A 27117-nucleotide genomic window follows, 5' to 3' on the forward strand; every position below is an offset into this window, starting at 1 on the left:
ATATCGATTTTTGCCAGCGATATGTGAAACCTCTTAACGTGTAGGGCCTAACTCTGATTGTTTACACTCATGTAATGTGTGTGTAGCGGTCAGACCATTGTGGTAGGCTATAATCCAGGCCTATGTCTGTTTTTGGAAAGACAAATAATTATTCAGGTTGGATTACGCTTCAAAGGAAAGGATATGAATCAGAGTAGGCTACTGTGTTTTTTTTTAATTCAAATAATGAAACCAGACAATGGATCTGCTAGTTTAAAGTGTCACAATGATATAATTTTCACTGGGCAACAAGCTTATGTTTCTATAGGTTGTGAATTCAGGCGTTTATGGGGTAGGAGCCCACTTACTGAAGGCTTTTGGGTTCATCTGCGTTGATAAAACGTTGAAGAAACCAGATAATAACAGGAGAATGAGTCCTTTGTTGAGCTAGACCTATCAGTATCTCCATTTCAAACGATTTCCCATCTCCATAATTGCATAATTGACCTGTGAACTGAACAACCTATAACGCCATCTGTCCGTTCATAAGACCTGGGCTGTAAAACGAGTGTCCTTTATGTGTTGCCCACACGAACAAGAGGACAAACGTGTGAAAAGTTAGGGAGGTTGAGGTCTGAATAAGTTGGTTACCTTCTGCTTCACAGTCGCTGATCGCGGATTCAAACTTGCAGCCTCCTGCTACATTCCGACCGATTTGCACTTCGTCGATAAAATGGAAGAAAGGAAAACCTTGCAGAAAAAGAAATCTCCACGAAAAACCGGCGAAACGTTTAAAATCCCCTGCTGAAATGTGTTGCCTTTTCAGTCAACACCCACTGATTGAATGAAAAAAAAAAAACATTTGATCCGATGAACTGTGATGATTTGATCTAAAAAAAACTTCAAGTCTCAATGGCAACAACCACATACGACGTTGTAATGACCGTTACAACAGTGACTTAACGGTAACCCATGGCTGTTACAGGCTGAAATGCAAGTGAACAAATGCAGGTGTTTGGAGTGTGCATATCCCGCGGTCTCTTCCTTCTGTCCTGCCCCCACCCGCCCCTATCCTGTTGGCCCACAGGAGCACTGAATCAAACCCCCTGGTACACCATATGGGATTTATTAACCCTCTTGCTGCTGGTTAGAGAAACACACCGTTATTAAGATGTGTGTGTAGTCTCTAATCTCTTATATTTAACGTCTTAGCATGTCTAAGACAATATACCTAGGCCTATACCTCTGTTGATTTTTCAATAGACAGACAGATAGGGAGTTGTGTTTGAACAGCATCCACATTAACACAACTGCCACCCTTTCAGTAGATATAGAACGACTTACAAAAGGTTTATCTCATGTTCCAGCTAGGCTATAGATCATTTGTGAATTGATTTATATGAGACGAAACGGTTGCGATTCACTTTAGATAGAGAGCTAGTGTAGTCCAATCTAACAAAAAGGAGAAAGGAGAAAAAAAGGGAAAGAAAAACTATTGTTCACAGTTACACTTCAGCAGCACCTAGATGTGTAGTGGCCCTGAAAGATTCCTTAGATTCCTCCTAAGATGGATTCAGGGATCAGGACAACAGTGACAAAGTAGCCGGCAAAGGGGGGCTGGGGGTGGCGGTCTGTCTCACACACAACACATCCATTCTCTTAATAGATTCGCAAGCTTGAAATTGAACAGCCCCATTTTTTTTCTGCGCCTCTCTTTATCGTTGGCGTTTAGGTGCTGGCTCTGACGTCAGGGCCCCCGTACAAAAGCAGAGCACAGATCCATCCTGTGCCACGGTCCTACGCCGAGAGCAGAGCACACACAGCGCCGGGCGGCAGGGTGCTGCTGTGTGTCACATGGCCGTGTGTGAAAAGTCACACAGAGAGGGTTTCCCAGCAGCCCGCCGCAGCAGGAACCTGCTGCTACGCAATTCTAACTTCCGTCTAACTTTACCTTTGCTAATTGTGACGTTGTGGCCGCAGATTTTCCGTAACCCCGGGTCCTCAGAGTGGGCCAGATGTCCCGTCATTACACGCCCAGTGGCGTCCAGGTTGGGCCCGCAGGAAGCCTTTGCTTCCCTCCCGCCGCGGTGAGCATCCCTCCCTCTTTCCACCCGAGGAAGTGAGTCAGGAGCGTGTGTGTGCTGAGGTCGCGTTTCCGTGTGCGTTTGGGGTTGACTGTGGACGCTCAATGAATGACCAACTCCCTTTTTCTCGCTTGGCAAACTCAATCCCTCCCTCCCTCCCTGCCTCCCCCTCCCCTTACATCAACCTTCGCTCAATAGTCTTATCTCAGCGGCCGCACGCCCCGCTCCGCTTTGACCTGCTGGCGGGAGATAGCAGACACCACGTGTTTATCACCTTGACATTGGCGTGGACAGGGGCTTAACTCTGAGGAAATCAGCCCAAGGACAAATAGGGTTTGATCTCACCCATGACAAAACAATACCACGTAACACGCAGTGAGGTGCATCTGTTAACCGCATGTAATATACAACACCAAAACCATCGGCTCTGGTTCTCAACCCCGCTCTGAGCAGGACCTCTGGGCCTCGGGTTTAAGAGAGGTGAGCTGTGCCAGGTGAACCTCGAAGGCCCTGGCCCTCTGCCCTCACGCCCATCAAAGTGTGCAGTTATTGTTATGCAGTCCACTGCATGCAGACTGCTGCATAACAATGGAATATTCCTCTCCATCACCACTGGATCAACAAACCTAAAATAAGATACCTGATGGCTCATCGGCGTCTTTGTGTCTGCAACACAATTGTGTCTGCAACACAATTTTGGAATGCCTAGATTACATCACAACATCTGGTGTACTGGTTCGGCTGTTCTGCTCCCTGCTGAAGGGTTCTGGGTTTGATCCCCGGGGGTCCGCAATCTACCTGAAGGCATCCGTTAAGCAAGATGCCCCATAGCCCCTACCGCCTGTTCATCGCTTTGGAGAAAAGTTTCTGCTGAATGACTAAATATGATATAACAATGGTGCACAGGTTCAGACTTCACGGTCTGAGCCAGGTTTCTCTCACATACCATCTGACAGAAATACCAATGTGCTGACATGAACCAACAACAGAAAACCATCAAAATGGCGACATACGATAAGGCGGCAGGTGCCGTCAGGTGTGACTGACACCCGTGAACTTCACACGCCGCTGACGATCAAAAGAGAGAGAGAGAGAGAGAGAGAGACAGAGAGACCTCGGCTGCTGAACCAGTCCTCTGACTGCACGCCGCTTTGTACGTGGCGGCGCCTGACATTCCAGGGCAGCGTGCTGCCGGCCCCGGAGGTGAATGCCGCTCAGGGGGAGGACGGCGGGACAGACATGGGCACCGTGTCTTTCCTGCTGCTACGGCTCCAACACCAGCGAGGGCCGCGGGTTCCCTTCTGCAGACACACGCCATGCCACGTGTGCTCTGGAGCGGCCGGTTACCATCTGCCTGACGGAGAACCCGCGACTGGTGGCACGCAGCGTCTCTCTCTCGCTCACTCTCGCTCTCTCCCTTATAAACTGAAGCGGTAGGAATCAACATCTGTTGAAGAATGGCTCAGTCTAAATAACAAGGAGGGGGAGGACAGTAACAGTGTAACAGTTGAGCAGCCTGGATGGTAAGTGAGACAGAACCGTCTCCAGAGAGGTACAAATGTTATGACTCGCTGTCTTTCAATGCCCTCCAGGAATGGGTGTGCTAATATTGTGCTCAATACAATATTTTAATGACCTACAATTGTAAATGTTTTAAAATGTCTCACAAAGGGATAATTAAGCATGCGTCCAGAGCCTGGTTGTATATCGCCGGGATGATTAGGAATATCATTAGCATTATCATTATTATCTCTGTTTACATTGGGTCTTTATAGCCTAGAGTAATACACCTATCATACAGCCATGCACGCACAAATCCTGTCTGTAAGCTCTGGCATGAGAATATTTGCACACATTTGGCATTTTGAGCTGAAGCCTTGATGCTTCATTCAAAACACATTTTGTTTCTGGCCCAACACATTTTGTGTATCGCTCTCTCTCTCCCCCTCTCCCCCCCCCCCCCCCCCCCTCCTCTCTCTCTCTCTCTTGTTTTGTTTTAAACCTTCTCTTTGCAAACATCCTTGAGGCTCCAGGTGAATTTTAATGACAACAAGGCAACTAAAGCTCGGCAATCTCAAGAACCCGGCACAATGTGTGTGTCTGCGTCCATGCATGCGTGTGTGTGTGTGTGTGTGTGTGTGTGTGTGTGTGTGTGTGTGCGTGCGTGCGTGCGTGCGTGTGTGCATTGTGTGTGCGTGCGCACATGAATGTATTTACACATAAATCATGCATGCATCTATTAGTGTGCGAGCTAGAAAGCCTACACATGGAGACAAGGCTTATCATTACATACTAATTCATGCAATCATCTAAATATGTGTGTGTGTGTGTGTGTGTATGTGTTTTGTGGTGTGATTTGTGTGTGTATTGTGCATTGTGCATGTGTGCATTGCATTACGCATGTGTGTGTGTGTGTGTGTGTGTGTGTGTGGTTCGTTCTGTGAGGTGTGTGCTCGTGTGTGTGTGTGTGTGTGTGTGTGTGTGTGTGTGTGTGTGTGTGTGTGTGTGCGCACACACACGGGCGTGCCTGAGGCGTGCCCGTGCCCAGCGTGAGCGCCGGGGGGGGGGGTTTCTATTCATCTGTCTGGTGTGATTGTGGCTCTCTGTGACTGGGCCCAGGCGTCACCGTGCGCTCTCTGATCTCCCAGATAAGAGACATCCATCTGCTGCGCATATCTGTCAGGGGCCTGAAAGCGGCGCTTATCATTCCACTCATCCGTTTCCCTCCATCATACTCCCCCCCCCCCCCCCCCCCCCCCCGTCTCTATTCTCCAGCCCTTATTTTACCGTGTGCACGGTTCACATGGCGCGCTTCATCTAGAAGGCCCCGTGCAGACGCAGGGCGGTGGAGCCAGTACGGGCGCTGTTGTTGTGTTATTTAGATGATTGCATAAATGAGTCTGTGATGATAAGCGTTACACGTGTAGGCTTACAAGCGCGCACGCTTGTAGATGGATGCATTGATGCCTGTGTACACACACACACACACATGCATGGACGCAGACACACACACACGCGCACACACACACGCATGCACACAGCCACACACACACACACACACACACACACACAAACACACACACACACACACACACACACACACACACACACACACACACACACACACACACACAGCCACACACATAGACACAAACTCAGGTAGCGGGTACTTAAGAGGCCCTGTCTCTTAACCTATCACATTACTCTTTTTCTTCTACATACTCACGAGGCAGTGATTTGCCGGGGGGGAAAGATTCCATTTCCAAAAAAAATCACTCAGGTGTAAGATAAATGATTGTTTCATTTTTTTCTTTAACATATTTCATACACTTGTTTCAGTCTAACAGATAACCTGTTCCCTTCGCGGATTCCACGGTACGAAGCTCCGATTGGGAAACATGAGAGGGTATAAAGGCAGGGATGAAAATCTGTGTACAGTAGCAACAGCAGCTCAACACCGGGGAGTGTAGTTTACACAAGAGAATCCAGTTAGGCTCCTGTTGCCCTACATTCACAGAACACCCTGAGACCACAAAACCACCGCGGCAGGGGCCTCAGCGGGGGCAACGTAGTTAGTCACGATCGATATGTGCAGAACCTGACCCCGCCTCCCCCCCTCCGGCTTGCATTATGAATTCATAACCATCAAAATCTATTCGCGTTGCTTTCGGAGGTGGGGCCCAACAGCCCATCCCGATGATAAAAAAAAACCCGGAAAACTCATTCTAAGCATGAGACAAGCGTTGAGTTATTCACAGGGGATGATAGGGCTGGGGTCTATGTTTCATCCTTGAATCCTCAGCATATGTTTCCCATGGCAAGTATTATTAGTGTAAACCCGTCCGAGCCAGCGTGCCTCTGGGTACAGGGACTACAGCAGCAGGACAGGTTTTTGCCGGTGGAATATTTATAGCCTTGCATTAAAGGGGGAATCGAGGGTTTAAGTGTACCGTTGCAACACCGCCTCTGCTACTTCGTCTAGGCCTGTCCAAAAATGTCCTCCCTGGGGCAATCTTTTTTTGTGTTATGATGCAAAATGTTATAAGATGTTTCTACACTCATTATATCAAAGATCAAATGTAAGTGATATTTACCTGAAAGGCGTTCTGTCGTTTCTGGAAGAAAACATGTGGAAGTTACATATCTTGAGAACAAATCTTGTCAGTCACTGCCTCGTAGTTTATAACTTAATAGTTAAACGGGTTCAATTATCAGCCACGCTTTGTGGTCTGTCTACTCAGTAACTCGAGGAAGGAGGGGGGAAAAAAAGGAAAATTCATGTTCTTGTGTTTAGGTGCAAAACCTTTTCCCACCAGGCTGAGGTGAGGAAATTATATTCTATTCTGCCATCTTGTGGCATTTTCTGCAGGGACATTTCCTCGGTGTAATACAACATTGATGCAGGATAGGCTGCCTCCTGTTACAACTGCTCCATGCTGAACCTAATACTCGCTGTAATTTTTTGAGTAAGTCAACTGCTACAACAATTCACCATTTATTAGGTCTGATCAAAAGGTGGACATCATATATCTTAAAAAGCAAACCAAAAAAAAAAAATACATATTTTTCCAACTAGTTTTCTATAAAAAATCTGCACACAAAATATAACTTTCTGATTATGAATTTCATGTAAAATCCTAGATTAGTTGAGAAATTTAGTAATGGCTTAAACAGATCAACAGCCTGTGAAAAAAGACTGTGCAGAAAAAAATATTTACAAGAAATCTATCACTAGGAAAAGTAAATAGAAATGTAGAAACTGTTAAACCAGTGTGTCACACTGTAGCCATGCATGAAGTAACTGGCTCAAAACCTCACTGCCTGAATTTGGAGCGCGGCACAAAACTTACACCTTAGCCTGAACAGTCACACTGTTAAAAGTAAAATAAATAAAAAGTTCCTAAAGTATAGATGAACAAATAAGAGAAAAACACAAAATTACAAAAGCATGCTCCAATGATTATTTGATTAAAACCTAACTATATCCTCAATTCCTTAATTATAACCAGAATGATGTACAAAATAGGTATTCCCACTGACAAATAGATGATTAAATAATACAGAATTAAAACATCAAACACAATTGGTAGAATACAGAGAAATGAGTGTGCCTCTTTAAGAACTTGTTCAGGGGAGTATTTGTGTGTGTGCGTGTTTGTGTGACTTATACAAAGATGTGGCTAACGTCCTTGGTTTTCTAGTTACTACAGTAGAATACACTTATATTACACAGCAAACATTTGAAAAAGATCCTAATTACTACTCTCTATTATATAACCACTACGGTCATCCCTGAGAACAAATTTTAGTTCACAACTCGCCATGAAAAAGGTGCCAACATCTGAAATTATCCTAAAGCAATTTTACACTTTTTACTTGTCATTTGTAAAATAGGGTGAACAGTTTACCAATAACGTTGGCAGTATTTTTGTTTGGAAAATATGAAGTGCCAAGACATAGAGGCCTCCTGGTAGAACCTACTTTACCGTTTAATACAATGACTACCAAATTAAAACTGAGGATGTTGATTCATTTAATCCATTACTACACTTCTGTGTGTATTTATCTATGAAGTATAGTACATTTCTTTGAAAAGCAAAAGGGAGCATTGCCATTTCACTTTTATTATGGTATGCCGGATTAAAAACACCACTAAGCAACATGGGTATTAAACAACGGCTGGATTCCTATGCATAAGTAATGAGTTACAATTCCTAATCTTTCAATCTTTACTCTCGTCCTCTTCGTCGCCCTCCTCGTCGACATCAATGTCCTCCTCATCCTCCTGGTCTTTGGCCTTCGGGTCCCCAGGTGACTCTTCTACATCTTCCACATACACATCTTCGTCTTTATCGCCAAACAACTCCTCTTCCTCCCTGGGCTCCTGGTCGCTGTAGTCTGAGCCTAGAGAGGAGCAGACGTGGGCTTGGGTTAGGAAGTCATTCAGGAAGCATGTATAAATACAAGATCTGAGATTGATTGGATTCTCCATCCCAAAATAATCAGATGGAGCTCATTAGCAAGAGAACCAACGAGAGAAATGCAACCACACCAAATTCAGCCCAGGAAAGTTCCCCCTCCCAGCCGGCGTTGTGTTTGTGTTAAGGGAAGCCTTGGCAGCACTGTGGGCGAGGGCGACGACTTACAGTCAATCACAATCTTTCCTTCCTCCTCCACGCTCTCATCTGAGGAGGAGATATTGCCTGTCTATTCAGTTCAGCCTCCAACAGTTTCTATCAGAGACCAACCACTAGCACTTAGCTGCCTACTCACAACCTTTTCATGTTTAATACCCCAGTCCTTCCAAACAATCCTGTTAAATCTAAAAGCTGTTAAAGCACACTAATGCATTATTAAATAATAGTTGCTTTAAATGACACCCATGTATTCATGTAATGCATTCGCATGTCCACTTTGATTAAACCAGGGGAGGGCTGGGAGATTCAGTCTAAAAATAAAACCTAGATGCTTTTAAAACCAATGGATGATGGCTTTTAGATTTAGATATTTTTAGTTTCTCTTAACAAACTAAAAATACCTAAATATATGGTGCATCGTTTGCAGCATCTTAATAAAAGCCTTTTTTTTTCGACTGTATAAATGAGGACCATATCTTTTGCCATGTAATGTGTCACTGCATCTGTGATCGCCTGCCACCCTTTCTAGTCATAAGGAATGACGGTTGAAAATGCTGCTGCCAAGGTTACCTGCTTTTTTGCAGGCGCTTTGTGGTTGAGCTGGCATCTACATCTGTCGGTGCTACACACACCTGGCATTCCACTCATGTCTCTGTTGCAAGTGCGGGATTAAGTTGGTGGTGTTCCCAATAAACATGGTAATACCATGTTATATGATCGTCAATCTATGCCATTTTATCACAGTAGAAAGCCTCATGGGAGACCTAATTTAGCAAAAACAGAAGTAAAGTCCTATGGGCTTTTTTTCCACTATGCTTAGTGCCTTTCTTTCCATTAATACATAGGATCAGATGTTATAATCCCTTGTGCCAAAATCCAAGGAAAACACATTCAGAAGCCCCTGCCCAAACTAACCTTACAAGCACGCTGGCCACTAAGCTACCAACCAATGGTGAAAAACACAAGACAAATGGCCCATCTAACAGCAGTATGCAGCATGTCATTGGGGTTATCAAGTGGGCACCCTCTTTCGCCGCTGTTTCGTTAAGTTAGGCCCACGACACCTCCTGAGGGCTTAACAATAAAACCAGCGTCCTGGAGTAACCCCCCTCTATGCTGCCACCACATTGCCACATTTAATGCATCTAAATAGTCTCTTTACTGCATCGTACCCCTAGCCCTACCCCTAACCCTGACCAAACAAACACGTTAGCACATTAGTCAGCTGGCTTACCTTAGCTTGCACCCCAGGAAGTTTTCTCCTTACCCACAGCCATTCACTTGCTCGTTCTGCTGCCAAGGACATGTTACTAACCGCCTGCCTCAGGCGTCGTCCACAAATGCCCAGTTCAGACAGCAAGCTAGTAGCAGATCTATCCACAACCCCCCGCGCACTGTTAGTATATTGTTCCACGTCACGAAAAAGGGACACAAGGGGCGTCTTGTGTGTGTGTGTGGATTTGCAGCGCTCCGTGTGGGCAGCGGTTGACTGCGGTGACCGAGAGAGGGATATGTTTCTTGGACATGTGCAGTATAACGCTACAGTGTGTGTGTGATGTCCAGATGTGTGGAGCTAGTCCGGAAAAGCCTTTGATTTTGATGATCATGTCAGAGAGAGAATAAGGCTTCCAGGACAACTGGTATAAAACTGTGGTATGTCTCGATGTTTGGAGCTCTGTCTGAGCAGCGATTTCAATACATCTCTCAGTATTACACCATGGGGCTGTTTCATATACAACATCTCATTATGAAGCTAGTTTCACATCAACGTGACTAAAAGTATCACATCGTAACACGCGTAAATCCTTCCCAGTACTCCCAGCACAAAATGTATTTTTCAAAGTGTTCGAATCCCAGCTGAAACAGCTGCTTCACTTGCTATTCAAGGTAAAACAAATAAACAGAGTCTAGAACTATGCTGATTGTCCTTTCACAAACTGTAGGAAAGTAAAACTGCAAATAAAAAAATTCATCAACAAATCATCCAGCCCGAAACCGGGGTGCTGGTTCGGAGCAGTCCGGAAAGCGTCACTATAATATTCAAGCTACCAACCGTGTCCTTTATCTTCTCCCTCCTCCTCTTCCTCTTCCTCATCATCGTCGTCGTCGTCGTCATCGTCCTCCTCCTCCTCCTCCTCCTCCCTGCGGTGACCCACTCCGGTGTCACTGTGCTCCTCGTCGTCGTCGTCGTCGTCGTCCGAGTCGGAGATCACCACGCAGTCGTCCCCGTTGCTGTTGTCCGCCGCCCTCGCTCCGCTGGCACTACTGGGGGAGGAGAACAACACTGCGGCTTAATCACCCTCATCGTGATGGGTTAAGCCAGCCCTCTATATGGCTGATCCATTACACTGCCCAACAGCACCACAAAACAGTTCATGTAGGAGTCATGTACGGTGAATTATTTGAAAAAGCATTCATGTTGATAATGAGACCTAGGGGGTTTGAAGGCAGAACCATTTAGCTAGGAGTCAAACACCCTAACCACAAGACTATTCTGCACCCTTTGGGACACATCCAATGAGCAACTGATGAACAACAGGACATTTGGTAAAGGAATGTGTCGACACTTTCTTTCACTGTGGTCATGAGGAACTACCACTGAAACTGGAAGTACAGGAAAATCGTTTGCCTCTGTGTGTGTGTGGACAGACATGAAATCTAATGTCAAATAATTAGCCATAAATAATAACAACAACAAAATAAAAACCATAGACATGACATTCCCAGAGCCTCTGGGATTGTCTCTTAAACATTGAGCGGACAGAGAGAGCTGAGCGGACCTGCCGTTCTCGCGGGGCTCCCACAGAGGGGTCAGGTAGTACCGCAGCGGGTCCCGGTAAAGGTCATCCTTGAGTATCTGGACATTGGCAGAAACGTCAGTTATTATCCCCCCCAAAAGAATGCAGAACAGAATACAGAATGGTTGCTTAATTTCTCGAACATACAACGTGGTCTACATTGACATCGTCCATGACTGTGTAGACCGTGTGGTATGAACAGCGTAATGAATCAGAAATCAATTGTCCCTCAATTTGTCAGCGACATATCCAACATTAACGACGGCCAAGTAGAAAAGCGACCAGATGTTCCATTGACAACGCAAAAACTATTTGCGCAATGTTTAAATTTTAGCAGATTAGGTAGACAAAAAATAATTATAGATGAAGATACTCAATCATGCGCATTGGTGGTATGAGTGGAATAAACCACTCTGGGTTGTCCCATTATTGAAAAATATATACTTTAGCTGACCCTGAATGATCAGCGGGAATTCTGTGTTCATGGTCTACCCATTGAACCACATCCCACTGGGGCCATCACACAGCTATGTGGTGGAGTGAAGGCGTTCGTTCGTTCGTTCACCTGCGCTATGTCGTCTCGGCCCGGGTTGCTATGGTCACTGAACCAGCTGAAGAAGGTCTGGTACACGCCGTGCGGCGTCTTCCTGGGGTCGCTGTGCACCGTCAGGTTCTGCCCGCGGTGCCAGAGGATGGGGTTGGAAAAAGACACCGGGGATCCTGAAGGAGAGACGACCACCATGTTCAACCAATCAGAATATTAGCCATTATTCACTTTTTTTTTTTTTTTTAAAGCGTAGCTAGTTCCCCCCCCCCCCTCCCTTGAGTGACGCTCACCTCCCATCCCGAGGTGCACCTCCTTCATGATGATGTTGTTCTGGAAGTAGGGGTTCCTCCTGAAGTGGAAGCGGATCCTGGAGCCCAGTTTGCTGTTCTTGAAAGACTCGATCTGCGGAACAACGAAACGTAAAGGTAACAAGTTCAAAGAAAAACCTCGGTGACGTGCAACGAGGCGCTCCGAACGCCGGGGCCTGTCTGACTCAGTATATTTGTCTGGTGGATATACCTCGAGGTCGATCATGTAACTGAGCGCGTCCTCGTCGGTCTCGTCGATGTGAGCGGAGAGATGCGGGTGGTTCAACAGCTGACACGTCCAGGTTAAGGAAATGTACACACAAACGGAAACATTCACCTAAATCCAACCAATAACACACACACACACACACACACACACACACACACAGACAGACACACACACACACACACACACACACACACACACACACACACACACACACACACACACACACACACACACACACACACACACACACACACACACACACACACACACACACACACACACACACACACACACAGTTGCTATTGTTGCTTATGAGAGGATACAGCGGTGACCCAGAAGCCCGGGATGGACTGGGTGATGGTCCGGCGCTGGTCCAGGTGAGGCCGCCGCTGCCGGTTCATCTTCATGTCGAGCCGCTGGTGCAGGCGGACGCTCTTCTTCTCCAGGGCCTCCAGCCTCATCTGCACCTGCGCCAGCAGGGACACTGACTGCCGGATCTCAGGGGCCATCTTGACGGAGACTATGGCGCACTCGCCGTCTTCCTCGTCGTCCTCGTTGTCAGAGGGGAAAGAGGAGCTTGGCGTGGAGGAGGAGGCCGGCGTCGTGCCGGGGTCTTCCTCTTCTGTGTCTGGGATGTCTTCCACGTCCCCTCTGGCCACACAGTGCACAGACGTGGAGCTGTCTGCTGCAGCTGCCAGCGTCTTTAAGGATTGCTTTAAGGAGTCCCGAACACCAAGTTTGACTTTACTCTCCCTTTCATCCCGTTTCACTTTGTTGGATGATGAAGAGGTTTTTTTACTATCCTCTCCGGCTCCTGCAGTTAGACTGGCTAGAGCCTCAGCGGCCGCGATAGCCGCTGAATCATCTGATTGGTCCATGGAAGTTGAAGGAGGACACTCATGTCCTCCACCATCTCCTCGTGCATTTATGGATCCCGGGAGATCTGACGAATGTGCTTCAACGGTACCGCTCGTGTGCGTTTCCGTCTGGTCGGGTTTTGCAGAAGAGGGTTCCCCTTGGCCTACCGTAATCGCAGCATTGCCGGTAGTTTCTTTGCGTTCGACTTCCTTGCTCGTGCAACTTTGTGAAGTTGACGGTTTTTCGTTTGATGTGTCTGTTACTTTGGTCGACTTACAGGGGGTAGGGCCACTCTCATCCTGCTCGGGTTGCGCGCATCGTTTTCCTGGTGCAGAATCCTCCGACTGCTTGCACCCCACCGACTCACTCATGTTTGCTGGTTATATCTTCAACTAGCTACGTCCCCTGCTAGCTGGACTAAAAGGGTCGTTTCTATAATAGAATACGGTTAACGCTAACTCGCCTTATAAAAATAAAATGTGTATCAAACCTTCCAAAGGACATGTTTCACAAAGATGGTACAGGAAGCAGTCATCTCCTCTGGTCCGCGGCCTTGCGTGCGAACGTGCTAGCTTCGGCTAATGTTGTTACAACTGGCTAATGGTAGCAGCTCACGTTGTCCACTTCTTGCACCATCAAAAATACGAATGATAATATTCTTAAAAAATCAAGGAATACTTAACATAACGTCCGATTATATCCAAGGTATGCATAGATGTTGGAGATTAAATATAAACTCTTCGTATTTGTTTATATTTGCCTTCTTCCTTCTCTTTACTACCGCCGTTCGTCGACGTGACAGAAAAACATTTCTTTGATTGGCTGCAACGCACCGCGCTAAAACCTTCCAGCCAATCAGCAAGAGGAGGTTGTTTACATTCCTTCTATCAGCCAATAAGAACAGCGCTGGTGTAGCGCCCACCAGTACTTTTAATTCTGGAAAGGATTAGAGCTACTTCGACGGTGTTAATGATACATATAATCAATCAACTGTCATATAAAGTTAACGATTAACTCATAGTTGTATCGATATCGTTTTAAACGTCATCGACACATCCATCCGGTCCGTTTTCCAAAATGTAACTGACAGATCTCATTTAAGGCAGGTGATGCTCTATAGATATAGGCTAGCATGGGCACATTTTCCAAAACTTAGATATTTATTTCAAGGGTGTTTGGAAATAAATAAATGACGGATATCAGAGTGTAATTTTTTATCAGCCTTTTATTAACTTATTAACTTGTAGCCCTAGATGCATGCTGAGAGGTAGGCTATAATGCGAAGAGGGACGCACATAGTGAACTTTAACCATCTACGTGGTTTTCAAGCATAACCGATGTGGACCTTGCAGATTTATGCTCATTTTAATACATCGTAGGCACATGCTTTGTGAGTTGAATCAGAGTGGGCGTGTACGAACCAAACAAAACTCTGGGTGTCGAAGGATTATACCAAGCTAAACGACACATTTGGGGCATGAAGTGACGGTGGGTCACTGCTAAAATTAGGTCGCTCCCTTCCCTGCCATAGCAGGCATACAACATGCAACTGCGCAATACAAGTTATAGTCGTTTATACCAGTGGGGGACCAGCCATGATTAACATTACCACCACCACCCGTTCAGACACGTCTGGATGCATGGACGTCGCTGAGCCAATGTCATTCATTTTATAGTTGTCGGAGACATTAATGTTGCCGTGCTATTTCTTTGCCATACAGGGCCTATAACGAATGCAGAATGTCGTTCTTAACAATTCCAAGTCAAGAGGGTCTTTTGACCACAGTGAAAGACGGTAAATCCGCCGAAGACGGAGACAGTAGCACTACGTGCCCACTGGATGCTGATGATGATGATGCTGATGATGATGACGACGAAGACGATGGCAGCGAGGAAGTTAATTTCATCCCGAGATGCTCTCCTATACCAAGGAAGCGAGGCCAATCGATATTTGATGAGGCGGACGAGTATATGCGTATACAGTTGTCTTTGCCTGCAGCCAGGAGAAGGGTAGCGTTCGCTGACACAACAGGTGGGGATCTGGTCGATGTAAGGGAATTTGTTGCCTTCGATTCTGATGAAGAAGAGGACCCAAGGTTTGAAGCGGAGGCTGCACATGCAAGAGAGCCCACCTACCGTATACACACAGAATTCTACGCGGCAACGAGAAGTGCCCTGGCAGAGGCTGTTCAAACACGCAAGGTTGAAGTTGAAATGCTGTCCCCCGTAGAGAACGAACCCCTTGCCTTCAGTGGGATCGTACGAGTACTCAACATTTCCTACCATAAAGCGGTGTACATCAGGTCCACCATGGACCACTGGGCCACCTACTTCGATCATCCAGCTGAATATGTCCAGGGGTCAAGTGATGGAGAGACTGATGCGTTCTGTTTCAAGTTGGCCTTCTCCTCACCTTATGACACCCATGGTTCCAGCATTGAGTTTGTTGTTCGCTATGAAACCTCTGATGGGGACTTCTGGGCCAACAACTCACAGATGAATTATGTGGTGACCCTCTTAGTGTCTTACGAAGATCATTTAACTCCAGTAAACACTGACACAAAACAAGAATTACGAGGGATCCTGAAAGCCCCTAAGTTTTACAGGTAAATACCATGGCCACCTTTTATTCCCAGCTCAGGAGAAGTAGAAGGATAACCTTTTTCTAATGCTTTGAAGACTGGCTACACATATCAAGGTTGTTTTAAGTTGGTAAAATAAACACTTATCATAACTGGATACCTAACATCTCCCTCAAATAGGCTTCTGCTGAAGGCGTCTTGTATGGTGTATTTAATTAAATTGATAAAATAACGTCATAAGCTCAGGAAACTGACCAAATTGGGCGATGCAGTGTTAGTCTAATTTGGACCATGACTACTGAATGCTGGATTTAGCTAACTGAATAGCTCCAGGGATCTAGTCATATCCAATTGCCAAGGCCTTGATGTCCATTGTAAATGTTCAACTGTACAAAGTAACTTCAAGATCCACATGTGTTGATGGTTTGCAGCTGGACAATTGTATAAACACCAAAGCAAAGGCTTCAAACGAGTGGGGGTGAGTGGAAAATGGTACACAACCCAGTGGTGTGTGGCAGCGATCAAAATAGGCAAAGGGCAGGTGTCGTTTTCCTACTTGACGTTTGCCTGCGATAAGTCTTACCCCTGACCTTTACTACCAGTGGCCTTGATAAAGGGACGTCTGGCTAGTGCAGTTTCAACTGAAAACACACAGCCCTGTGTGTTCTGCAGTTAACTCAACAGGGGAACATTAAAATGCATGATAACAATTTTGTTACTCACACCAAACTAGCATGAGACAATGAGAGAGCATGGACGATCCTTCTAGTGTAGCAACTAGCAAGTGAACAGTAAGAGGGTAGGCCTACCGGTTAAAATTACATGACCCATCTTCCGCAGAAGGTCAGAGTGTGTTAAGGGTTAAGAATACGACTGTCACGTGTCAAGTGGTGGCATAGTGGAGGAGTCAACCAAAATCAAACAATCCTACATGGATTTGATTTCTATTTAAGAAGTAATACACCATCTTCAGTAGACCTTTTATTAGAATGAAATGCACGTCACTATGTAAACAAGTGTTTTGTATATTTAGGATGCACCAACAGGGATTATTAAGCTTTCTATTTGTGTATCTCTTCACATGTTTGCTTTTGCCTTTGCTTTAACACCAATATACTGAAGAGATTGAAATGACTCAGTATCTAAAGAAAACTAAAAACTAGTTTTTGTAAATATTCAATATAATATCCTCTACTGAGCGTTCAATAACCAATCTATACATCTTTATCATGAACTTCAATTGTAAGTGCTGGTGCAGTCGGGCTTCAGACTGCACTTCAAATTCCCACATGGAAGATCCAAACTTGGGGAATACAGTTATTAAAAAAAATAATAATAATAATCAGTCCAACGCTTGATTCACATTTGTTAGCATTTGACCTAGTTAGCCAAAAGCAATATGGTGAGATAACATAGCTCAGTCAGTAAGTTGAGTATGCATCAAGATTTAGTTTTCACAGAGACAAGAGTGAAATCGCTTAAGTATATTTACTATAGAAAAGGTGGAATGGTGTATTCTACCCTCATTTCACTGACAAAGCTTGTCCATCTCACCTGCTTCCATTTATTTGGGCTAACTTGGTCAAATGCTAACTCTGTCCAATCAAGCACTGAGGTGATAAATAAAAATATATAAACTTTGCAGTGTTTCTCGTTTGACTATGGGTAAGTGTAAAATAACCTTATTTCCAAAAAGTTAGATTTTCAACAAACTAGCTGGGTGTTGGCAAGCTGCAAATCCCCTGTATCCAGGCTCCATAAACCGTATGCCCACTTCTTACACTCTCTGTACGAAAATCGATGTATGTATGAATAAAGTCCTTTATTCACATCTACCTCATATCCCACAGCACCACCAGTGATCAGAATGCAGCCGAACCATAGTTGAAGCCGAACCACAGGCCTGTAGACCACGGAGTGGCTGTTGGTGCTAAAATGCATAGAATAACTGAAATCTGCAAAGTACACCGTACAAAAGGCCCGTCCAGGATGTAATATTCATACATAATATTCATAATGTGTTAATTAGGAGGTTATGAGCACAATTAGAAAGGACAATGCTATTTTATCACAGCATAACTTGAGATTGCCAAACAAGGCTAATTACCTTGTTACATGAAAGCAAAGCAAATAAACTGAATAATTATCATGATCCTTCACAGACCTCTGTATTTTGGAGAATAATATAAGTTACAAACAGATACATTGGGTTTAGCACTTTGTTAAAAGGTTATTTTTAAAATGTATATTCTGATAACCATAATATTCCAATTTTGTTTCAGTATGGACAATGATGGAAGACAACATATGGATGAAGGTATATTGCAGATTCAATGTAATTGCATGAATATAAAATGATTCAATCAAACTAATTTAATGTTGCAGTTACCAAATAGCATTACAATAATGAATGCATCCATATGCATGCCTCATAGTCATCATAGACATCATAGACATCAAGTATCATTACATATACATGCACAATGTTGCACTACCATTAAGAGTGGTACGGTGTATAATCAATGTAGATCTTTTAATTTGAAGCTTCATTTGTTGTGCTTTTTCGTATTTGCAGAGGACCTGAGCACCTCCTCCCAACAAGAGCATGTCAGGCCTACACCTGTTTGCCCAGTTATCAATCATCCAGAGATTGACTTGGAGGTAAGAATAGAGCACACACCTTTCAAAACTATTCATCATAACAACATCCAGGTGCACCACATGATTCCATTTGTCTTTGAACAAATATTTACCTGGAAAAAAAAAATAAAAAGTCAAGATTAGCTCTTTATGTTATATGCAATGCATGTATAATGGTGGGATACATTCAGAATGATATGGATTTGCATGCAGTTGTTGATACAATCCCATCCTACTTGAATTCAGCAGACCAGGTAAGTCATTCATTCGGTCATTCATTCACAGTACAGTTCATGGAACCAACCAATGTCCATTTCCTTAACAATTTGTATTGTCCACAGCTCATAGAAGCTTCTGCAGCGGTTTAGGTAATATCTTACTGTTAGCCGTTACAGCATGGGAGCCTCGTGGTCCAACGTGACTACTAGTGTGTGAATGTATTCACGCTAGCAGTCACGATGTAACGCCTCTTTTGATTCATTGTACTCAGTGGTATGTTCATGGTGCCTTGTGGTTGTTTTTCTATGTATTGTATCATTATGGAGCTCAATAACTTTACTTAGTGTTCCCTGATTTCTTGTTAATATTAATGTTAATTTTATGTCATATAATGTTAATATTGGTTGATTTGAATGTGCTACATGGTTACAATATAGTGTCAAATATGTTCCTGAAAAAGTTGTTTGCCCACTGACCACTAACTGAATCATAAATATATGAATCATTAATCATTAATCTATCAATCATGAATTATGAATCTATTGGCTCATGAAACTCATAGCTGTTTGTATGACATGTTTGTATGTAATGTATGAATATGTATGAATGGCTGAACGTCTAGTGTGCATGTACATATTGTACATATTGTGTGTTATGTTAAAAGAAAGTGAGAAACAATGATGGGGTGGAATTATCCGAAAATGAGGATATGAAAGTGCTGATAGCTGTGGTGTCAGGTTCGATTCCTAATACCATTGAGGGAACCAGCTGTTAAGCTGCTATAATGGAGGATTACCACATGTCAGGGAGCATGTTCACAGCTAATGTTAACATATTTTCACACGTAAATTGCAAATATTGGGAAAAGCTGAATTACAAAACTGGGGAAGATACAGTAAATCTTAAACTTAATTGTCTTCACTATTTCCTTTTGGGTATGAATTCACATTACTAGTGCAATATTTGGAAATCAAATGTTTGGTATCTAGCAATTTACAGATGTTTTTTTATTATACTCCTGTAACAATTTTCCAAGTTTGTATTGCCTTATTCGTATTCACTCTCAGTTTCACTACGTCAGCATGTACTCCACACAAAAGCATTTCTGCATTAAAATGCTGTTTGTCAGTCTGTGTATAATCTTAATGTGTTTTGGGGAATGTTACCGTGACCCTGTCATGGATGTTAATGTTATTTTATCATGTTTTCCCAGACTGCCGATGACCCATCTGGTGCCCCACTGTCACCCAACCAAGAGCTCCGATCTCTTGACGATTCACAGTGCGATGAAGCCAGTATGCCCCACCAATCACCTTTCATGTCTTGTCGTAACACAACTGACCAACCAGTACATGTTTTATCTCCAGTCCTTACAGCACCTCAGTCCAGTGAGTCACACTCCCTACCTTCAGTCCCCTGTGAATCGGTCAACCAGATTTCAGAGTGTTTAGTAGAAGCCATTAGCCGCTCCGCACTGCAGAACGATCCGACCCCCTTTCAGCCTCCCACACCGGGCTCCAGCACCGGCTCCCTGGCAGCAGATGAGGAGCAGGGCGAAGACAGCTTTGCCCTCTATAAACTTATACCGTTCACTGTTACTCACCCCCCTATCATGGAGGCCAGCAGCCGTCTTAGTAGAGAGGATGATGAAGTAGAGATGTTGACCTTGGGAGATAGAAAGGTCAAGCTAGCACAAACTTTTTCCAGAGGAGAGATAGACTTGTTCGATGAAAAAAGAAAATGTTTCGATTCAGAATCCGATGAGCGCACATCTGAAAGTAGCCCCCGAAATGAGATCTCACCGGACATACATAACATTAAAGGCCATTGGAGGTTCTTTGAGACGGAGGAGGAAACCTCACAGATGGCACCATTGGAGAGCTTGAACAACACCTGTGTTCGAGATGTTCCACCCACACCTAACACACAGCTGCCTGCAGCGTCTGAAAGGCTAACTGAGCAACCACCTTCCAAGGTTCAACATTTGGACTTTCTGGAGACATCTATGACCACAAAAGTGGAGAATACATATGCTGGTGAAGCACATTCATGCCTGTTGACGCAGTTGGAGTTGCTTAGCGTAGAGAGAGAGGAGGAGAGAGGAGAGACACAGGCTGTCTTGATGAGCCATTCAGACGATCCTTATGACAAAGAACAAAACACAAAGGCCGATTGGGCGTATGAAGAAGAAGCAATATCAGGAGACGCTGCCACATTATCAGAGGAGGACGAGAAGGTCCAACAAGCAACGTCGCGTTCACACATCGCTAAGACCAATGGAGAACAAAGCTTAACGAACCAAAGCACTAATACTGACAACCCATTTGAACTTGGCACATCAGTAAAAAACAACTTTCCATATCCGTCTGATTCTGAAGCGACAGCAACACAGACCTCGCTGGTTGACCCCGATACGATATTTAGAGACACATTTGACACCCTGAGAGAGACGAGCCAAAGACCAGAAGAGGAAGCCATTGATTTAGTGAGCTCAGATATGTATCTCACTCCCACAGCTCCAGAATCTCCCCCTAGCTACGGCGCTCCTCCTTCAATCGGATCCAGTGAGCTTGGTAGCGTGCCATCAGTGGATTCCACAGCCACGTCTCCTCCCTGCGTTCCCCAAGCAGAGCGTCAGGTGTTTCTGGGAGAGGAGCAACAAGCTGCAGCATCAAATGCAGCGGCAGACTCAAACACCTCGGCGACAGCAGACGTTAACGTGTGTGAGGCTACGCAAGGCAAGAAAGAGGTGGCGGAGCCGCCTGAAATACCCTCCGACGCATCGGCGCCGTGTCAGCCCCACACCTCGCTGAAAGCCGACGAGCCGTTAACCTCGCATCCAAGGTGTAAGGTGGGGAAAAACCTGAGGCTCAGCATCATCTTCCTGGGCAGTGTGATCTGTATCTCCGTGGTGATGACGGACCCCAGTTCCCTGTTCATCGTGGGACTTGTTTTGTCTGCACTTTTCTTTCTGATCACGTCAGGTTAGGGCTTTCGGGGGAAGTGATTAAGGTTTTTGTTTTTGTTTTCATGGCTCCTAAGAAGCAAACGAGTAGCACGTGATGTGTGAGGATGTTCGGATGAGGTGCACCTTTTTTATGGTCCATGTGTTATAAGGACTTGTCATGTTGTTAACACAGACTAGTTTGTGATACCAGGGCTTTATCTGTACTCATCATAATATAACAATTCTCTCTCTAAAGTAGACACTGATCAGAAGAAGAACAAAAGACGATCTAATGAAATGCTGTGGTTGTCACACTTGCAAAGTCCATTGTCAGTCATGAATATACACCCATCTATATAAAAACTTATTATTACATATAGGCATTAACAATCACTTGAATTTGATGGCACAACTGCACTGTGTTTCTTTTTTTGTATTATCAGAATGATGTCAGAGATGTTTCACAACGTCCTTCCACTGTGCCAAATACATATCACCTTAACATATATTTTTGGTTTTGCATGATTCATAGGCCTACTCCAAAGAATATTAAAGGTTTACATTATATATTATACTGTCTCTTTTGTACCTTCTTGTTTTCACTGTCCTTTTAATTCCCATAAGGGTTATGGAAATCACTGCAGCAATCATCCAAAACATTAGTCATTCTTATGTGAATATAGTTATGTTGAGGTAAACTCTGCCATCGTTTGCATCGTTGCTGCTGTTATTATTTCACTGATACCAGCTGCCCACACCACCCATAAAAAATGGCACTGGAATTCTAAATAAAAAACGTGTAGACTAAATCACAGGTAAATGAAAGGAGTTGAATGGCCTCAACTAACCCTGTGCCTCTCCTGACGCTGCAGTCAGTGTCACAGAGTCCAGGGATGTCAAAATGAACCTTTAACATATCGTGCAAAGGTCACGCATTGCACTGAAGTCACAGGCTTATATTACAGAGCAGGCCACACAGAAACAGTCAGCGAGTTCAGTCATCGAGGATTCCCTAGGAAAACCCGTTGAAATGTTACACGGTCGACTGCAGGACACGCTATTTACGAATGTACTGATGATGATGTTGTTGTTGTTGTTGAGGATGATGATGGTTAACTGTTTGTGTGTGTGTGTGTGTGTGTGTGTGTGTGTGTGTGTGTGTGTGTGTGTGTGTGTGTGTGTGTGTGTGTGTGTGTGTGTGTGCGTGCGTGCGTGCGTGCGTGCGTGTGTGTGTGTGGGTCTGCGTGCATGCATGCGTTTATGTGTGTGGATGTTATTACCACTTTATACTATATGTCACAGTTAAAACCCCGTGGCCAGCAGGCAGCAGCAGGGCAGTGGATGGTGCTCTCTTTTCTACGCTTTTATTCTCGCTGTCTCCCCTCCAGCCCCCGGCATCTCTCTCTCTCCCCCCCCCCCCCCCCCCCCCCCCCGCCCCAGCGCTCCCATCTCCGAACACAACCGACATATTCCGCGAATGTGCGAGCTGCTCCCTTGCAAGCAGCCATAATTGGGATTATTCAAAAAATAATTCGCTAAATCTAGCTATAATTATATTTGATTTTATCTAGATTTCGGGAGGGTTCCTCAGACAGAACTGCAAGTGACCAGGCTGGATTTCATGCGAATTCTTTCTATTTTTGGTGATGGACATTTTTATTATGGACTATTAAGCTTTGTCTCCCTTCGCTTGGAGAGCAAAACAAAGACTGCACATTACTGTTCCGCGTACATCAACTGCCTTCGATGTGAAATATGAAAAAACAGGCATTGACCGAGGACATTGTGTCTCTAAACGAATTGTTCTCTTGTCATTAGTCTACCAGGACGGTATCCACGAAGAGGATGCGCGATCTTTTTTCATAACGTTGGTGGGTGGGTTATAATAAGCATTGAAAATCTGACATCATTTGGATATATGAACAAAACATTTTTTTCCCCCGCGTATGTTCCAGTCATCGTCGGTTTTATTTGCGATCTGGATATCCTCGACGTGATGCTACACGAAATCGCCTTTTATTATCATCAGAGGATGTTACACGGGGACAAAATCCAGAACACATCCTCCTCCTTCGCTATCTGAAACCGAGAAAAGGGAGGCTGTGAATATTCGTCTACCTTCACAGAGACCCACAGCATCCATAACCTGGATATCTCTGTTTGGTGATCAGCTGTGGATGATCAGATAGCCCTGTAATGCGTTAGGTTCAGTATAGCCCTGTGCCGTGGAGGAGGATTTATGGATAACAGGTGTTGTTTTGGCTTGACAGCACACCGAGAGCATGAGGCTGAAACACAGTTTTTCTCCTAACTCGAACAACATCGGACAGAGGCGTTGGGGATCATTTGTTACTGTTTAGAACCGTTCGTTGGACCAAATAAAGGGATGAGAGGTAGGTAGTCCCATTTAACATTTGAGACACACGCACGCACGCACGGACACACACACACGCGCGAGCGAAAACACACGCACGTACACACACGCACACACACACACACACACACACACACACACGCACGCGCGCACACACACACACACACACACACACACACACACACACACACACACACACACACACACACACACACACACACACACACACACACACGCAAGCACACGCAAGCATACATACAATATAAAAGAAGAGTAAACTAGACACTGTGCAGTGCCACCTGTTTATGTGTTTCCTCACATTGCTGTGTTGTTAAGGGCCCACCAGGCCTCACACTGTATGTATTCGCATGATTAGAATACGTGTTCACGTTAGATCTTTGTATTATTTCCCACATTGACAGAAGGCAACCCCGTTGGGATTTCTGAGATGAAGACGTGAAGGCTGTGCTGGGATGTGTATTTTAATGATCACCTTTTGTGAAATTAAATCATGGTGTTTGACCAGAAAAACGTTGAACCATCTATTTCCATAGATAATCAACAGTTCTGCTTGGATATTAGGCAACGGTTCGCCCCGTTGTTGTTCTTCTCATTTCCAACACGAGTATCTCCTGGACATGAGGCCTTGTGTCGGCTGTGCTCTGTCTGTTCCAGCCCCCTGTACACCCCCATGCATTCACTCAAACACCCACACTTGCACAAAGTATGTGAGCTGGTGTATCTTAGCAACGGGCAAGGTAATTACTGTGAGAGCCAAGGAGTTGGCATGCTGTAGAGCTGCTGATCTGATCCGAGTCATAGAGGGAACAGGGAGGCGAAGCGCTCCTCTATGTTGCCTATAGCCGACACAATGTTCTCTGCAGCCGTGGCATGGTCTCCTTTCCCCCCCCCCCCCTCCCCCCTAATTCTATCAGAGCCACAGCCAACATGTCTGACCACCGTTTTCCACGCTTCAGGTGGAAAACCTTTGTAATCTTATCTATTTTCTCTGTCCCCACATTCACAGGTGGTAAGGTCCTGGCCGCAGAGGAACCATGAGTCTGTGCGTAGAGTAGTTCCTCTCAGCCCCACCTTTGCGAGAAGAGACAGCGAGAGCCTTGGGAGCGACCATCAGCAGCCGTAGGAGGAGTGGTGGGGTTTAACAGGGGCTCTTCCATCCCTCGCTACCGCAGCTCCGGTGGGGCACCGGGTTACCATGGCTAACCAGAGCTTCGCCATCGACGGGCCTGGTAGTCTCCTGGCGGTGCTGGCCTCCCAGAGCGGCCTGGCCAAAGGGGGCAGCAGCACCGGCGGCGGCAGCGGCGGCGGCGGCGGCGGCGGAGGGATCTCGGCCTCGGATGTCTCCGCTTACTTCAAGCTGATCTTCCTGGGGTTGATCATCTGCGTCAGCCTGGCGGGGAACCTCCTGGTGTCCCTGCTGGTCCTCCGGGACCGGGCGCTGCACAAGGCCCCCTACTTCTTCCTGCTGGACCTGTGCCTGGCCGACGCGGTGCGCTCCGCCGCCTGCTTCCCCTTCGTCCTGGTGTCGGTCCACAACGGCTCCGCCTGGACCTACAGTGCCTTGAGTTGCAAAGTGGTGGCGTTCATGGCCGTGTTGTTCTGCTTTCACGCCGCCTTCATGCTGTTCTGCGTGGCCGTCACCCGCTACCTGGCCATCGCCCACCACCGCTTCTATGCCAAGCGCATGACCATCTGGACCTGCGCGGCCATCATTTGCATGGTCTGGACACTGGCCATCGCCATGGCGTTCCCGCCCGTGTTCGACGTGGGGACGTACAAGTTCATCCAGGACGAGGACCAGTGCATCTTCGAGCACCGCTACCTGAAGACCAACGACACGCTGGGCTTCATGCTCATGCTGGCCGTGGTGGTGCTGGCCACCCACGGCTTCTACGCCAAGCTGCTGCTCTTCGAGTACCGGCACCGCAAGATGAAACCGGTTCAGCTGGTGCCAGCCATCAGCCAGAACTGGACCTTCCACGGCCCCGGAGCCACCGGCCAGGCCGCAGCCAACTGGATCGCCGGGTTCGGCCGCGGGCCCATGCCGCCCACCCTGCTGGGCATCAGGCAGAATTTACACAATCAACACCGACGCCTGCTGGGGATGGAGGAAGTGAGGTCAGAGAGGAGGCTGGGCAGGATGTTCTACACCATCACCTTGCTGTTCCTGGTGCTCTGGGCTCCCTACATCGTGGCCTGCTTCTGGAGGGTGTTTGTCACGTCCTGGGCCATCCCACACAGGTACCTCTCCATCACCGTGTGGATGAGCTTCGCCCAGGCCGGCGTCAACCCCATCTTCTGCATCCTGCTGAACGAGGACCTGAGGAAGGTGCTGAGAGCCCACCTGCCCACCTACTGGAGGACTAAACAAAACCTGCCTCAGGACGAGGCCTACTGCATCATGTGATGAGGCCTACTGCATCACATGATGAGGCCGACTGCATCACGAGATGAGGTCTACTGCATCATGTGATGAGGTCTACTGCATCATGTGATGAGGTCTACTGCATCATGTGATGAGGTCTACTGCATCATGTGATGAGGTCTACTGCATCACGAGATGAGGTCTACTGCATCATGTGATGAGGCCGACTGCATCATGTGATGAGGTCTACTGCATCATGTGATGAGGTCTACTGCATCATGTGATGAGGTCTACTGCATCATGTGATGAGGTCTACTGCATCATGTGATGAGGCTGACTGCATCATGTGATGAGGTCTACTGCATCATGTAATGAGGTCTACTGCATCATGTGATGAGGTCTACTGCATCATGTGATGAGGTCTACTGCATCATGTGATGAGGAGGCGGCCAGGCAAACATCCAAGATCAAATACATCAACAACAAAATAATAATTCACGAAGATAAACTACATTAACCAAAAAAAAAGTCAAATGTACGAGTTAAGTTATAGTAAGTTATGTTTGAGAGGAGCCTGGGCAGTAAACGCGATGCACCTTGATAAAGTGTCAATGTCTGATTTCTTGATTTTGATAAAGAATGCTGAGATCTCACTGAAATGAACCAATAAGATTGTGTTTGAAAAATGAGCAGAGAGGGAAAATAAAAAAATAAATTAGTAAATTTGGTTTCACGGACCGTATGACCAATATGTATGAAGGATCAATGGAAAAACAATCATCAATACCAAGCCAGTATGACAGACACCATTTAATATAATGTTGCCTTATTTCAGAGGGTCATGTTGTATAGTTAGGCGTCGCTGGTGGGCCTGAGCCTCAAGAGATACACAGCGGACTGAAAATCTTTCAATAAATGTGTCAGTGGACTTTCAATGGAGAATGTTCTTTTAATGTGGTTCCAGATGGGGAAACACAACATACAATAACACAGAATTACGAATGGATTCTTTAATATTAACCCTAACGC

At 45.6% G+C, this 27117-nt stretch overlaps 2 protein-coding genes and 1 pseudogene across 4 annotated transcripts; 2 read left to right on the plus strand and 1 right to left on the minus strand.

Annotated features, from left to right (window-relative positions):
• Window positions 1-6578: 6578 nt before the first annotated feature.
• tspy (testis specific protein Y-linked) lies at window positions 6579-13720 on the minus strand. Its single transcript, XM_084479581.1, has 7 exons — window positions 12406-13720; window positions 12065-12142; window positions 11836-11947; window positions 11564-11718; window positions 10981-11057; window positions 10254-10465; window positions 6579-7967 (listed from the first exon to the last, which is right to left on the minus strand). The coding sequence occupies exons 1-7, from the start codon at window positions 13309-13311 to the stop codon at window positions 7786-7788; spliced, it is 1722 nt and encodes a 573-aa protein (XP_084335707.1). The 5' UTR covers window positions 13312-13720; the 3' UTR covers window positions 6579-7785.
• A 723-nt stretch (window positions 13721-14443) lies between these two features.
• LOC311360077 (protein phosphatase 1 regulatory subunit 3A) lies at window positions 14444-21900 on the plus strand. 2 transcript variants are annotated; one of them, XM_084480167.1, is made up of 5 exons: window positions 14444-15546; window positions 17805-17839; window positions 18098-18183; window positions 18504-18530; window positions 19595-19734. In XM_084480167.1, exons 1-4 carry the CDS (start codon window positions 14681-14683, stop codon window positions 18528-18530), a joined length of 1014 nt encoding a protein of 337 aa, XP_084336293.1. In that variant the 5' UTR covers window positions 14444-14680; the 3' UTR covers window positions 19595-19734. The 2 variants fall into 2 exon arrangements, with proteins under 2 accessions (XP_084336293.1, XP_084336292.1); XM_084480166.1 differs by lacking the exon at window positions 18504-18530 and having other exon boundaries at window positions 14451-15546; window positions 19595-21900.
• A 3018-nt stretch (window positions 21901-24918) lies between these two features.
• Window positions 24919-26130, plus strand: LOC311359391 (putative G-protein coupled receptor 173 pseudogene; annotated as a pseudogene). The gene has a single exon. The product of its transcript is annotated as a putative G-protein coupled receptor 173 pseudogene (transcript).
• Window positions 26131-27117: the final 987 nt, after the last annotated feature.

The sequence above is a fragment of the Micromesistius poutassou genome (genome assembly GCF_964030765.1).
Source record: "Micromesistius poutassou genome assembly, chromosome: 15".
NCBI classification, from domain to species: Eukaryota; Metazoa; Chordata; class Actinopteri; order Gadiformes; family Gadidae; genus Micromesistius; species Micromesistius poutassou.

Coding starts and splice junctions, on each gene's coding strand:
- tspy (XM_084479581.1), bottom strand. CDS start 13,311: ATGAGTGAGTCGGTGGGGTGCAAGCAGTCGGAGGATTCTGCACCAGGA. Junction 11,948..12,064: donor GTTACATGATCGACCTCGAG/GTATATCCACCA, acceptor GTTGTTCCGCAG/ATCGAGTCTTTCAAGAACAG. Junction 10,466..10,980: donor GAGCCCCGCGAGAACGGCAG/GTCCGCTCAGCT, acceptor CTCCTCCCCCAG/TAGTGCCAGCGGAGCGAGGG.
- LOC311360077 (XM_084480166.1), top strand. CDS start 14,681: ATGTCGTTCTTAACAATTCCAAGTCAAGAGGGTCTTTTGACCACAGTG. Junction 15,547..17,804: donor AAAGCCCCTAAGTTTTACAG/GTAAATACCATG, acceptor ATTTTGTTTCAG/TATGGACAATGATGGAAGAC. Junction 17,840..18,097: donor AAGACAACATATGGATGAAG/GTATATTGCAGA, acceptor TCGTATTTGCAG/AGGACCTGAGCACCTCCTCC.